This window comes from Trichoplusia ni (assembly GCF_003590095.1).
Source record: "Trichoplusia ni isolate ovarian cell line Hi5 chromosome 28 unlocalized genomic scaffold, tn1 tig00001444_group27, whole genome shotgun sequence".
Taxonomy (NCBI): Eukaryota; Metazoa; Arthropoda; class Insecta; order Lepidoptera; family Noctuidae; genus Trichoplusia; species Trichoplusia ni.
Genome location: NW_020799936.1, coordinates 1 through 15,216, shown reverse-complemented (window position 1 = coordinate 15,216; position 15,216 = coordinate 1). Strand labels below are relative to the sequence as shown.

Genomic DNA, 15,216 nt, shown 5'->3' with positions numbered 1-15,216 from the left:
TGATACTGCCCATACAACAGCAAGCGCCTCTCTTTCGGTAGTTGTATAATTCCGTTCAGCGGGTGTCAGGAGGCGACTAGCGAACTCTACAGGATGTTTATCTTCACCATCCCCCTGGACCAAAACTGCTCCTATTGCGTAAGAACTGGCGTCGCTTTTGATGACGTACGGTTTAGTCTCATCGGCCTGTCTTAAAATTGGAGCAGAAGACAGACGATTCTTCAACTCATTGTAGGCGTTTCGCTGTTCCTCTGTCCACTCCCAACGAACATTCTTCTTTGTTAGGCGAGTCAGGGGTTCCGCAATCGTTGCAAAGTTTTCTATGAATCTCCTATACCACGAACACGTCTGCAGGAATGCAACTAGATGTTTCAGGTTGGAGGGCGCAGGCAGCTTTGCGATCGCTGCGGTCTTCTCAGGGTCCACTTGTAGACCGTTCGGCGTGATATAGTGTCCCAAATATTTTATGGTGGAACAGAAAAAATGGCATTTCGCTCGGTTTGCGGTAAGGCTAAATTCCTTTAGGTGATTGAAAACCTTTTGTAAGTCTTCCAAGTGAGATTCAAATGTTTGTGAAAATATGGCCAGGTCGTCCAAATATGCCAATAGCTTCACCTCCGGCATACTTACTCGCATGCGGTTAATGAGTCGCTGAAATGTTGCTGGAGCGTTCCGTAAACCAAACGGCATGCGAGTGAATTTGTAGACGCCAAAAGGGGTTTGATGAATGCCGTCTTATCCTGGTCTTCTTTTTGAACACCAATCTGCCAATACCCAGCTTTCAAGTCTAGCAGGGATATTTAAGGCGTTGGTTTTGCTTCGTGCAGGAGATCATCAATCCTCGGTATGGGGTATGGGTCGGGTACAGTTATCGCATTGAATAAGCGATAGTCTATACAGACGGTTCTCCTTTGCTTCGGGTAGCACGATGAATGTCGTTTGAACCTTATGACCCAATAAATCAACCTCTGCTCTGCACTTTAGCACTCTTTGACTTTTCTTTACTCCGTCGGCTAGTGTTAAGTTGACTGGCTGTTCTTCGAACTTGCATCCACGTTCAGCCAGCGTCACATACAAAGAGTACGATGCGACACTCATCTTCGCGCAGGTATCGATATACGCAGTACCTTTTATTCCATCGATCTCCACGAACACAACTGGTCGGGAATCTGCCTCTAACTGTACATCGATGGCACAAAACCTTAAGTCTTCCTTTTTGATGGGTGACGATTTCTTGCAGGTGGTGCAGTTGAGAGCGAACACTAGAACTATTTGTTGTGTTTCAGTAAGAGCGGGAGGGGGCAATGATGCAAACAGCGCTCGCTTCTTGGCAATAAACGCTTCGGTGGTGACATCAGGCTGCTGGGCCCCATGTGTGATCTGATGACAAATCATATATGCTGGTTTGCGGGGAGCGAAGGTATGGCGCAATATGTCGCAGAATTTTTCCCGGTTCTCTACACCTGTTTTCGCGCCTTGCCACCATTCTGCTGCTTCATCACGTAGGATAAGCGGGAGTCCTTGAAGCGCGTCCGAGTCATTCAGCTTTTCCACGTTTTTGTAGGTGCTAGCTGCTGCTAGAAAGAGAGATTCTACCTCAGATGTACGCCGGCTGAAGTACTCCACTACATGGGGTACGTTATTTGCTCTTTGTATAAGGATCGCACCATAACCTTCGGCACTCGCATCTGTATTCATCTCGACCGGCAATTTAGGATTAAAGATCGTTAAAACTGGTTCCGAAGTTAGTATTTTAACCACATTGCTACGGATATCTTCATGTTTGTCGGTCCAATAAATAGGTCCCTTTAGTTTAGTTAAAGGGTATAACGGTCCAAAAACCTTTGTAAACCCAAGTATAAATTTCCTAAAATATGACGCGAGTCCGAGAAACTGACGAACCTGCGTAGCTATACGCGGTAATGGTGCTTCAACTAATGCCTGAATTTTGCGGAAATTGGGTCTAATTTCCCCCAGACTGTAAGGAATAAACTAGATAGTCTACTTTTTGTTTCATGAATTTGCACTTCCGAAGATTCTCCGAAGGCCCTCCTATCTGCTCCTCGATGCGAAGCAAGGGATAGTGTTCGGGTTGTGTGTTGGAATTCAGTTCCCGATAATCTACGCACATTCTGTCGGTATCTTCCTTTTTTATACAAGGAGTATCGGACTCGCAAAAGAGGAGGAACTCTCACGGATGATACCGGTATCTAACAATAGCTGTATTTTTTCGCGGACTATTTGCTTTTCTATAGGTGATAGTCGATAGGGAGACCTTCGAACTACTTTATGAGGATCAATCAATTGTATGCTCAACTGCCCTGTAGTAACGCGCCTAGTAGGTATACCATCTATGAAATACTCTGAATATTTACTAATTATTTTTGACAGTGACATTTTACCTTCTCCTTCTAAGTCAGTATCGATCGAAGAAATATCAAAACCTGCCGATTTCGTTTCGTAAAAATTAGTCCACTCTTTGGTCTTAAATAACACTTTGTCGTTATCGATTGTCACACAATAACCTTTATCTAAGACATCCCTACCTACAATTATCGGTACAGAAATTACTGTATCTTTAACGATGTGAAACAAACGGTCCACTGAGGCATCTCCAATTTTTACGGTACTTAAAATTTGGCAAGTGTACGTCGCGTCATCACCTCCGATACCAGAAAGATGAACTAGATTATTACGCTATCAAATAAAAATGGAAATCTCTCACCAGCTGATATCTCTAACGTGGATCTAGAAAGTTGATGGTTGCAAAGGTTGACTTCCTTTCAGACTTCCCTCCATTCTTCTTTTCTGGACAGGTCGTAGACGTGTGACCAGGTTTTCCACACGTGTAGCAGGATATAGACGGCTTGTCTTGATTGTTTGTAGAACTGGATGGATCATGAGACTTCAATGATTTGGAGTCATTCTTTCGCTTCCTGCATTCAGCCTGTCGATGTCCTGGCACGCCACACTAATGACACTTTCTAGGGAATCTAGAGCCTGTCATTCGAGGTCGCTTAGAATCGGCGTCTTTATTTCCATCACTGACGTCCAACCGTCGCTTTAGTGATATGCCATTGAGGATCCGAAACAACTGAGCACGAGTAGTTATCACATATGCTATCAACTCTCTACGTATCAAATTATCCTCTTGACACAGCACCGATATCACGATCCCAGTGATAACTTCAAAATTAATGAAAATTATGCGGCGTTCAATAATACATTAATATTTTAAATCAATCTATAACACTGCAAACAATTAAATAAAAGTCAAAATATAAAAACTACTGGCTCTCCAAAGGAATAAAAACCTCTTGGGAACAAAAAAGGTTATTAAATACTAATAACTAAAACAAGAGATCGAATCTTAACAGGATATTATACAAAATATGAAAAAATATTCAAGAAAACTGTAGTGACAGCAAAAAATCTATATTTCAAAAATAAATTAACAAAATCAAATAATAAAGTAAAAACTATGTGGGGTATTATAAATGAACGAACAAACAAAAAAACAAAATGTGAAAAATTTAATATTGCTCTTCAATTAAATAAAAGCGTAACTTCAGAATCCAAGGAGGTAGCCAATATCTTTAATAAATTCTTCGCTTCTGTTGGAAACGTTAGTATAAGCCCAACTGGCAATAAATCAGAACTAACCCCTACTACAATCCCCTCTATAGAGAATACAATATTTCTAAGCCCAGTATAACCCTATGAAGAAACTCAATAATTAAAAAAAATAAACCAGCTATGGTATAGATGAACTTCCACCAACCTTACTGAAAAAATGTGCTGACGAATTAACCCTACCATTTTATAAGCTAACTAGCTTTTGCCCGCGACTTCGTTCGCGTGTAATAGCGACTTTCGGCAGAAAAGATAGCTGTGTCCGCGAATCTGTTAGCGTGTAACTCCTTCTGTTATTAAGTTAATGTATTGGTAATATTGTTTAGATCACGTTTACATGAGGCTTAAACTATATTGGAAGTTGTTGCGTCCGGCACGTGAACATAAAGATTTCTAGAACTGCTAACCCGGGAAAGAGCAACGTATAACCGACCATGCGAGAAACAACTGACACCGAGTTCTACTCCGGCAACACGAAAAGTCTGCCCTTGAGCTTTATTAATTGTCATTGCATAACACACCGATACCGGGAATTGCGTTCTTTTAAATTGGAACGTAAAATTATTTGGTATAATGGGTATTCTGGGGATATAGACGGTTTCTCCTTCACCGCAACCTGTTAAAATTTGAGCCTTGATTATATTTTGTTGCAACTGGGTTACTTTCAGTCGAGTTCCATTGCAAAGTTGTGGTGGTCTTAAATTTCGGAGTAGAATAATCGGAATGCCAATTTTTAAACAAATTTCATGAGAAGGAAGTCCGGGCATATTTAAAGAATTTAAGAATTCTATCGGGTAGGTAATTAGTGGCTTCTTGTTCATCGACCATTCTACTCCTTTTCGATGGGCCATCGTACACTCATCCCATATGATTAAATTACACTCGCGTAATACCTTAGCTTTGTCGCTATTTCTTGAAATACTACAGGTTGGACTTTCCGTGCGATCTAAATCAATTGGTATTTTAAACATAGTGTGAGCAGTTTTACCTCCTGGTAGCAATGTTGCAGCTATCCCTGATGAAGCCACGGCAAGAGCAATTTTACCCTGGTTTCGAACGGAAGCTAATATTAATTTAGTCAAAAAGGTTTTCCCAGTTCCTCCAGGTGCATCTGAAAACCATATTGTTCCCAAATTATTTTGAACACTCTCGCACACGCGATCATAGTCTGAACGTTGTTCTGCAGTCATCATTGGGAACCGCTTTCTAATGTCGTCCGCAGTTCGATTGGGTTGTAACCAATCTCTGCGGAATATTCCCTTTTAGTAACCTCTCCGACTGAGGTTGGTGTTGGCAAACCATATTCATATAGTAATTTACCGCCTACTGCTGTTAAGTCATCCTGAAGAGCCAATAAACACTGATTTATAGCAAGATCACGGACATTATCATTAGTTGTGCCTTCATCATTGTGAGATATATTCCTAAGAAAGTCTTCTGCAAGTTTTTCTTTATATTTTTCCCATAATTGTATAGCATCTGACAAATTACAAAATTTAGTAATGTTACAAATAAATGGATAACCGTCGTGGATTATCACTAATACAGGATTCTGCTAAAGCGTCATCCCAATGCTGATCATTTTCAAGCAAATGACGCGCTTGGCAAGCTTTTCTAAAATCTATAAATGAGGTTGGTCTCGCACTGTGTGTAATAATAATCGCAAATAGAAACACTCAGCGTTATTAGGATGAACGGTATACACTCTACCAAGAACATGTTCTTTGAAAATACCTGACTCGCCACCTACAGGCCTGCCACGGCGTCTCCGATTAAAGACACCTCGTTGCATATTGTAGGTATAATACGATGGAACTTCCTCATACAAAAGAGATTTTGCAAAATCATCAGTTTGGCAAAGTCGAAAGAATGCTAATAAAGTTGTTTGTCTAGGGTTCTCTAATCGTTCTGTAACATTTTCGGCGTTGCAATATATAAGTTGACCGCCTTCAAGATGAACATCTAGATGAGTCACAGGTGGATATCTTTCGTGAATGTTGATACTTAAGATCCGCCACACAGCTTCTGAAGAACTAATATATCTGCCTGACTGAAGTCAGTAATTTCGTCATGTTCATTTCTCAACGCAAATCTAGCTTGGTCACTGCCCTTATTAATGTACTTACAAATATATTTTATTGACTCTACACTATTACACATTTCAACATTTATGTGAGTTTGAAATGTTCTAGACAACACAGGCGAATACGGAACGACCACCTATTATCTAAAGTTACCTGTTGTCTAGGCACTCGTTTTCCAACAGTAAAAGCACCATTGTCTCTTGAACGACGACGATATAATGGGTATCCATCATGTCCTGTTACAGTTTCATCCACTAAGCATATTTTAGTGCAACGACCGTCTTGCATGCAAGGAGAATTCCCGTTAAATGCACCACATGGACCATGTACCATATGGGTTTTAACAATGTCGTATAGCACGCGATCTGCAATCGGACTTGAAATTTCAGCACTGATTAAACTGTCTACATCATTAGGTCGAACCTCATCTTTTAACCATAGCAGGATATGTGCGTGAGGTAAGCCGCGTTTTTGCCATTCAACACTATACATATAACACAATACTTCTCCAAAAATGTTATCTGTGGTAAGTAGATCTATCATTAATTTTAATTTTAAATGAAAAACTCTTGCGATGATATCATGGCTGTCATGCGGTGCTTGACCCTCAAGAAGCTCCCGAGTGATTTCATCACACTTAGGATTGGCAGTTACAGTAATAAATAAGTCAGGACATCCATATTTTCTTACGTAACAAAAAGCATCTTGAGTACGTTCGTGCATGTACCGTGGACCACCAGTAAAAGAAGAGGGTAAAATAACTAAGCGGCCCATATTCACCGTATCATTATATTGCTGCATGGCGTCGCGAAGGTGTACGTATTCTTCAGCGCGTAGCTGCCTTTGATTAGATCGTATGTAAACTAACCTTTCGGTTCCAATTTTTGCGTACATGTCAACAATAAACTGATTGAATAAGCCACGAAAACGTTGAAAGTATACCAACCTATTCCGTCTCACTTGCAAGTGGTAACAATAAAATTGAAGGCATGAAATCTTTTTATTATAATTAGGTGCACCTGTATGCGGATCAGTTTGGTATAAAACAAAATTATAACCATCTTCCCCTCGACAGTATATCAAAGGATATTGCAAACTGTCATAAGCCCTGTGGGTTTCGTATATACGTTGCAAACGATTGTCTCTGGACCGGATAACAATATCACGCCTATCACGTTCTTGGTCGACCAATACCACAGCAACTTCATTTGTGGATGGAGCATTATAACGCCTAGGATGTTCCTGAGTTGGACGCCTTTCGGCATTTATAACAATTTTATAATTGCTATCATCATATCGAGGAAGAGCTTCTAGTGCCGATTTGAAACTGCATACATATGAATTAACCTGATGCAACATGTCTTGAAGTTGTGAAATTAGTTCAGTATTTAAATTCGGGAAATATTGATTTCTTATATTCGACTGTTCGTTGTAGTCGGATACGAAATATATTTGAAGAAACTTAGGTTGGTCTTCAGGCAAAAGGGATCCTATCAAATGGTTAACCTGACCTTGTACCTTAAAAGTAGGCATGAAAGGACCTTTTGAGATTTGTTGAGCACCAAAGGATGTCATTTGAAACGCACTATTATAAGTGCGAATATTGTCTAAGAACTGTTTAGATTGCACATGGAACATGTGCAAAAGTAGTGAATTCAATAGTTCCGGCGGGTCTGCGAAAGAAGGCAAATTTATTTTGCCTCCAGAACAACAGAAACACTACAAAAAACACATACTACATTTTGCACATACATATTGCCCATGAAAGAAGATGATCTGTAATCAATTGCGAGGTTATAAGCAAACCCACTTTTATATTTGTCGGACCACGCCACCGAAATTCTAGATTGATCAGCTATGTGTAAATGTAAGTTATTAAGACTATGTCGAAATCTGTTTGAGGTAAGACGGGCCTCTCGCTGTTCGTCCGTTTCAAGATACCGAATATTTTCGATACTTAATCTTTCATTAGACAAACTTATTAATCGATCTTGTCTCAAAGAATTGTAATGTTCACGTACCGACTCTATTCGTTGTACATGCTCATGTTCATCTTCAAGAGATCGAATAATATTATGGTGCACCCTATCATTTGTCAATTCTCGAGATAAAATATGATGTTCGCGATCAGCTGTAAGCCGTAGTTCCCTTTCAGTGAAGGTTTCTGACTCGCGAGACAATGTATGACGTTCTCGGTCAGCTGTGAGCCGTAGTTTTCATTGTGAAGCAGTTTCAGCTTCTCGGGATAACACATGTTGTTCTCGGTCAATAGTAAGCCTAAGTTCTTGTTGAGAAAAGCTTTGAGACGCACGTGATGTAGCTCGTCTCGCTCTGTCAGCTGCTAATCGCATCTCTCTCTCTGGAGAGCTTGCATTGGCTCGAGAAGTTGAGGCACTAACTCTCATAGAGTTTAATCGATGTTCTCTTTCCTCTGCTGATTCTTGAGAACGCGCATTTCTCATCCTCTTAGCATCTCTCGAATTTCGAGATAAAGATGGTCGTTTTTTAGGTGGCATTTTGTATTTTTAATTAACGGTATATTAAATATAGCTGTTGCCTGCGACTTCGTCCGTGGGTAGAAGATATAAGTTATGATTTATACCTGCCCTATTTTTTTCACATTTTCCTTTTTATCTTCGCTCCTATTAGTCGCAGCGTGATGGTTTATAGCCTTAATCCTTCCTCGATGAATGGTCTATTCAACACAAAAAGAATTTTTCAATTTGGACCAGTAGTTCCTGAGATTAGCGCGTTCAAACAAACAAACAAACAAACTCTTCAGCTTTATATATTAGTATAGATTTTTTAGTAATTTAGACATGAATAATGGTGTACCCTATTTGGTACGGTAGGACTATATGCCATTTCAATTCACTTTTTTTGCTTTTCAGACCATTATCCCTGAATGACATCTTATCTTTATTGGAAGAGGGGGATGTTGAGACAACCGAAGGAGAAAATGATGTATTCATACTTCCGCCTGATAATGCGAATGCAGAACTGACAGACGAGGACTCTGGAGACGAAGATCAGGTCAATGTCAATAATCTACCTCCCAGCTTGCTCAGAGCGGACGCAGAGCTACGTCAACCCGCTACAGTTAGTTTGGACAACATTGGGGATCCAGACAGGAATGATGAGCCCCTTCATAAAGTTTTTAAAAAATATAACTGGAGGAAACGGGATTACGAAGGCTCACTATCATTATGGCGACCTGATTACCACGTCCCTCAGGAAAAATCACCAATAGAATGAATGGTTTTCTTTGTTTTTTTCGGAGGATGTTTTTGATTTATTGACCACTGAGACGAATAGGTACATAGGAAGAAAAAACCTTGCTGCTGATATAAAAATAGAAGAGATGAAGTGTATGATTGGTGTTCTGTTAGTAAGTGGCTATTCTTCGGTAAATAGAAGACGAATGTACTGGGAGAACTCGCCTGACGTGAAGAATGGACTCATTGCTAGTGCTTTATCGAGAGATCGGTTTTCCTACATATTTTCAAATCTACATTGTATGGACAATCATCAGTTAGATTCTTCTGATAAATTTGCAAAAGTTCGGCCACTTATGAGCAAATTATCTGCCAAGTTTCTAGACCACTGTCCCCACAAAGAAAACCACAGTGTTGACGAAGCTATGGTGCCTTATTTTGGTCGACATGGATGCAAACAATTTATTCGTGGCAAACCCATACGGTATGGGTTCAAACTGTGGGTAGGAGCTACTTCGGGGGGCTATATAGCTTGGTTTGAGCCTTACCAAGGGGCCACCACAATTTTGAACGCCAGATATGCTGAATTAGGCCTTGGGGCTAGTGTAGTTTTGACATATTCAGATAAACTAATGAAACTTGAGCTTGGATCCAGATATCACTTATATATTGATAATTTTTTTACCGGGTTACCGTTGGTTGAAGAGTTAACGAAAAGAAATATGGGTGTAACGGGCACTATAAGAGAAAATCGAACCGGAAAATGTCCTTTGATAGGGAATAAAGAAATGAAAAAGAAGGAAAGAGGAGAGTATGATTATCGTGTTAGTGACTCGATTATAATCTGTAAATGGCATGATAACAGCATTGTTACAGTTTGCTCAAATTCAACGGGTATATTACCGTGTCATAAGGCAGACAGATACTCACAACAATTAAAAAAGAAAATTAGTGTATCTCAGCCTCACTTGATTCAGAAGTATAACCAAAATATGGGTGGTGTCGACTTATCTGATCAAAATATTTCGTCAGTCAGAACCAGCATCCGGGGAAAAAAGTGGTACATGCCCCTTATTCTACATTGTCTTGACATGTCAGTGCAAAATGCTTGGCTACTTTATAGATACAATGGTGGCAAACAAGACTTATTGTATTTTAGACGTCGTATAGCTATATCCATAATTGACTCAAATAAGTCTCGAAGCAAGCCTGGACCTAGCCGACAATCATCTATAACTATGGATTCCCGATTTGACGACAAGGGTCATTATATAATAAAACAGCCCGATAATAAAAGAACGAGATGTGGACATTGCCACCGACAAAGCCCAGCAAGATGCATCAAATGTAATGTTGGATTGCATGTTGAATGCTTTCTTGCTTACCACACAAAATGCTAATTTAGAGTATGTTTTTCTTGTATTTTTAATAAGTTTTCATTTGCTGCGGTTTTTTTATTTTGATTACATTTTTAAATAACTATGAACAATAAACAACTTTTTCTCATTTTTACGGTATTTTTTGTTACTCCAAATCCTACTGTACCATATGTGGCACGGCTATTTCCCAGACCCCTTTTATTTCAGGATTTTTATTTTTTAGGTTTTCCTAATATTTAGACCCCTATCAACCTATATACTAAGAAAAAAACATGTGATGTTGGGCTTGCCAACCTTCCGACAGGTAGGGTCCTTAGGTGGTGATGGATGGTAGACGTGCCAATAAAACACAGAACTACATGTTAAGGTATAGTTAAGGCAACTAATACCTTATAAGAAGTGCTCTCTTTATTCAACATAACAATACTATTTATATGAAAAACTACGTGCTTGTCTTAACTAATTACGTGATGTACCAAATATACAATACGTGATCATAGATCACACCACATCACCCTTCCAAAAGGAAAAAAAAATATAATCTATTTTTTTTTTTTTTTCACCTTTTACAATATAACTTAGTTCTATTTTTATGAACTACTTTATCTACATTCACCTTATTCTTAATTACAACATTTGGTGATTCATCCTTGACAACCACAAACGGTCCGTCATATATACAATCTAACTTAGTACCAGTTTTATTTTTAACTAACACCAAATCGCCTTCCTTATAAGTTATTGGATTTATATTTCTATCATAACACTCTTTCCTTAATATTTTACTAGCTTTTAAATTTTGTTTAGCATCAGCTTGAGCTCTCTGTAATCGATACTTAAATTCTAAAGGGTAATTATCGAAATTATACAGTCGTTCAACACTTGTACCTTGTAGATTACTTGGTAATCTGCATATCTTCCCGAAAACTAATTCATAAGGTGTATACTTGGTTACGGTATTAACTGTTGTATTATATGAAAAACACCAATACGGAATCCAAGAACTCCATGATGTTGTACTGTTATTCGTTTGTATTCTCAAATATGCACCTAAAGTTTTATGAACGTTTTCTAACGATCCTATACTTTCGTGATGATACGCTGTTGATGTTGTTTTACTGATGCCCAAGATACTACATAATTCTATCATAACTTTTGAAATAAATTCAGAACCCCTATCCGTCGCAATGCTGTCTGGTATTCCATACCTTAAAATAAAATTTTCTGCCAACGCCCTTGCTACCTCGTTTGCAGACTTGTTTTTTAATGGATAAGCCTCAACGAACTTAGTAAGTTCACATTGTAACGTCAATATGTACACATTTCCATATTCGTCCCTATCAAAAGGTCCTACTATATCTAAATAAATCTTTTCAAAAGCTGATGATGCTGTGGTTGTTATAGTCATTGGTTCCTTAATATTTTTCTGATACTTCTGTCTCTGGCATTTATCACATTTACGAACTTACTCTACGACATCTTTTTCTATAGATGACCAATAATAATACTTTTTTATATTATTCACCATCCTACGTATTCCTGCATGTCCACTCGTGGGTAAAATATGAAAGTCATTCATAATGATCTTTCTTTCATCTATATCTTCCACTTTTCGTACACCCATCACTACACAAAATTTGAAATCTCCACATATTGATTTACTGCTCTCTTTTTAATATTTTGCCATTTATTCTATCATCCTTTTGTTATAACAATTTTTCAAAATAACTACTTCTTTTATGCCATTTTCCACACAAAATGTAACTATATCTTTCGACAACTCGTCTCGCGATGATGCCGATAAAGATCCACAGTTTATATAAATACTCGAGTTTTCTGGCATATACATTAACTTGCGCAACTTTGAAAATATCTTCTTACAATAATTCTTGTTACGTAACAATTTTTTTCCACTCATCTACACCTACTTGAAGTACTTCTATGTCATTTCCTTGTTTTTTAAGAACTTCTACGATCCTAGGGTGATTAGTCCTATTAATCGTAAAGTCTTTCTTACGAATATCCGAACTTTCTAACCGCTTGCACTGCGCTCTGGTCATTACAGATATAGTTTTTCCATGCATGCTCTTTAACTCTTCACTTGAAATTACTATTCTGGACAAAGCATCTGCTAATACATTTTCCTTTCCTTTTACATATTCGACCTCAAAGTCGTACTCTTCCAAACATAACCGAAATTTAGTCAATCTACTCGAAGGATCTGTCATGTTAAACAAATACAAAAGTGGTTTATGATCAGTTTTTACAATGAACTTTCTCCCATATAAATATGGTCTAAAATACTTAACTGACCAAACTATAGCCAATAGTTCCTTCTCTATTATAGGATAATTTAACTCACTCTTGTTCAAAGATCTACTAGCATATGCAACTGGCTTTCCATTCCCATTGCACAAAACACTACCTACAGCAAATCCTGAACTATCTGTTTGCAATATAAAAGTATTGCTGTCGGAAAATTTTGGATAATCTAACACTGGAGGATTCATCAATGCTTGTTTTAACAATAAAAATGATTCCTCACATTGTTCGGTCCACTCAAACACTGTATTCTTTTTATACAACTTATTCATTGGAATAACTATTCTAGCAAAGTTAGGAATAAATTTCCTATAATAATTTGCAAACGCTACAAAACGCTTGACCTCCTCACTATTTGTCGGACGCGGATAATTTTTAATTACTATGACCTTTTCTGGATCTGGTGAAATACCTTCTGCTGAAATTACGTGTCCAAAATAAAGTATTTGCTTTTTTAAAAATTCACATTTTGATGGATTAAGTTTAAGATTTACTTCTCTTAGACGTGAAAAAACTGACATAAGGTTCCGGTTATGTTCATCTAAATTCCTTCCAAATATTACAAGGTCATCCAAATACACTAGACATTTGTCATAATTTAATCCAGACATGGCTACAGTCATTAACCTGCTAAACGCACTTGGACTTATTTTTAACCCCATAGGTAACCTGCACATTTGATATTGACCTTTATCTGTAGTAAAAGCCGTATATTTTCGACTATCATCGTTTTCACATAAACTACATTGGTAGTAAGATTGAGATAAATCACAATGACTAAAGTAAACAGCTCCTGACATTGAATCCAAGATTTCACTTATATTCGGCAATGGAAATTTATCATCCTGAATTTTTTCGTTCAACTGCCTGTAATCTATCACTACGCGCCATTTTTTCTCACCACTACGATCCGCTTTTTTAGGAACTATCAATACAGGACTAGACCACTCGCTAACCGATTCTTCAATAATACCATTCTCTAGCATCTCCCGTACCTGCCTATCAACTTCCTTTTTCTGCATGTATGGTATCCTATACTGTTTCCTATAGACTGGAGTAACATTGTCTTTTAATCGTATCGAATGCTCATATACATTCGTGACAGCTAATTTATCCCCCGGAATATGAAAAATATCTGGATATTTCGCGCATATTTGTTCAACTGACAACCGCTCCTCGGGTCTCAAATAGTCAAGTTTAAGCAAAGAAAATATTTTCTTTACACGTTCAACGTCCTTTTCCAGTTTTACAAAATTACAACAATCGAAATCACTTAATGGAAAAACTTCTACATTCGACATACTACACATAACTTCCTCAGAGGTTGTGTTTAAAATTCTAATGGGTATCATCCCATTCCTAGGCCTAGCCATCACACTAGCTAAAAAAATTAATTTTACGTAATTCTTTCCTAATCACTACACAATCTTCTGCTCTATTAACAGGAAAATACTTTACTACTTCACAACGCGGAGGCACAGTTAACAAGAAATCATAGATCTTTAGTGGCATCGAAACCAACTGCCGATCATGATTTTTAAGAGTCAATCTGTTCGTCGAAAAATCTATAATACCACCATACTTCTGCAAGAAATCCTGTCCTAATATGCCAACTGACTTACAAGGCAAATCATCAAATATATAGTTCCCATGGCCGGCTTATTCTGAAGTGACGCTTATCATTTGGAATGCGTAAATTGCGATGGTGAATAGCCCTAGGTCAGGCAACTGCAACGCCGGCTGTCCAGCCACTGTGATGAATGGTAGACGTGCCAATAAAACACAGAACTACATGTTAAGGTATAGTTAAGGCAACTAATACCTTATAAGAAGTGCTCTCTTTATTCAACATAACAATACTATTTATATGAAAAACTACGTGCTTGTCTTAACTAATTAATATCTTATTGTACGGTGAATTCCTATTGTCTACTTATCTTAACATTATCTATACTTAGACAACTATCTACTACTTGATGTACCAAATATACAATACGTGATCATAGATCACTCCACAAACAAACAATTTAGAAAAAAATAGTTTCGGGACTAAATGGGTTAAGTTAATGTATTGGTAATATTGTTTAGATCACGTTTACATGAGGCTTAAACTATATTGGAAGTTGTTGCGTCCGGCACGTGAACATAAAGATTTCTAGAACTGCTAACCCGGGAAAGAGCAACGTATAACCGACCATGCGAGAAACAACTGACACCGAGTTCTACTCCGGCAACACGAAAAGTCTGCCCTTGAGCTTTATTAATTGTCATTGCATAACACACCGATACCGGGAATTGCGTTCTTTTAAATTGGAACGTAAAATTATTTGGTATAATGGGTATTCTGGGGATATAGACGGTTTCTCCTTCACCGCAACCTGTTAAAATTTGAGCCTTGATTATATTTTGTTGCAACTGGGTTACTTTCAGTCGAGTTCCATTGCAAAGTTGTGGTGGTCTTAAATTTCGGAGTAGAATAATCGGAATGCCAATTTTTAAACATATTTCATGAGAAGGAAGTCCGGGCATATTTAAAGAATTTAAGAATTCTATCGGGTAGGTAATTAGTGGCTTCTTGTTCAT

General features: G+C 38.0%; 1 protein-coding gene across 1 annotated transcript; it reads right to left on the bottom strand.

Moving 5' to 3' along the window:
- Window positions 1–222: 222 nt before the first annotated feature.
- Window positions 223–1,698, bottom strand: LOC113506846. Its single transcript, XM_026889684.1, has one exon. The coding sequence runs from the start codon at window positions 1,696–1,698 to the stop codon at window positions 835–837; it is 864 nt and encodes a 287-aa protein (XP_026745485.1). The 3' UTR covers window positions 223–834.
- Between the last annotated feature and the right edge of the window lie 13,518 nt (window positions 1,699–15,216).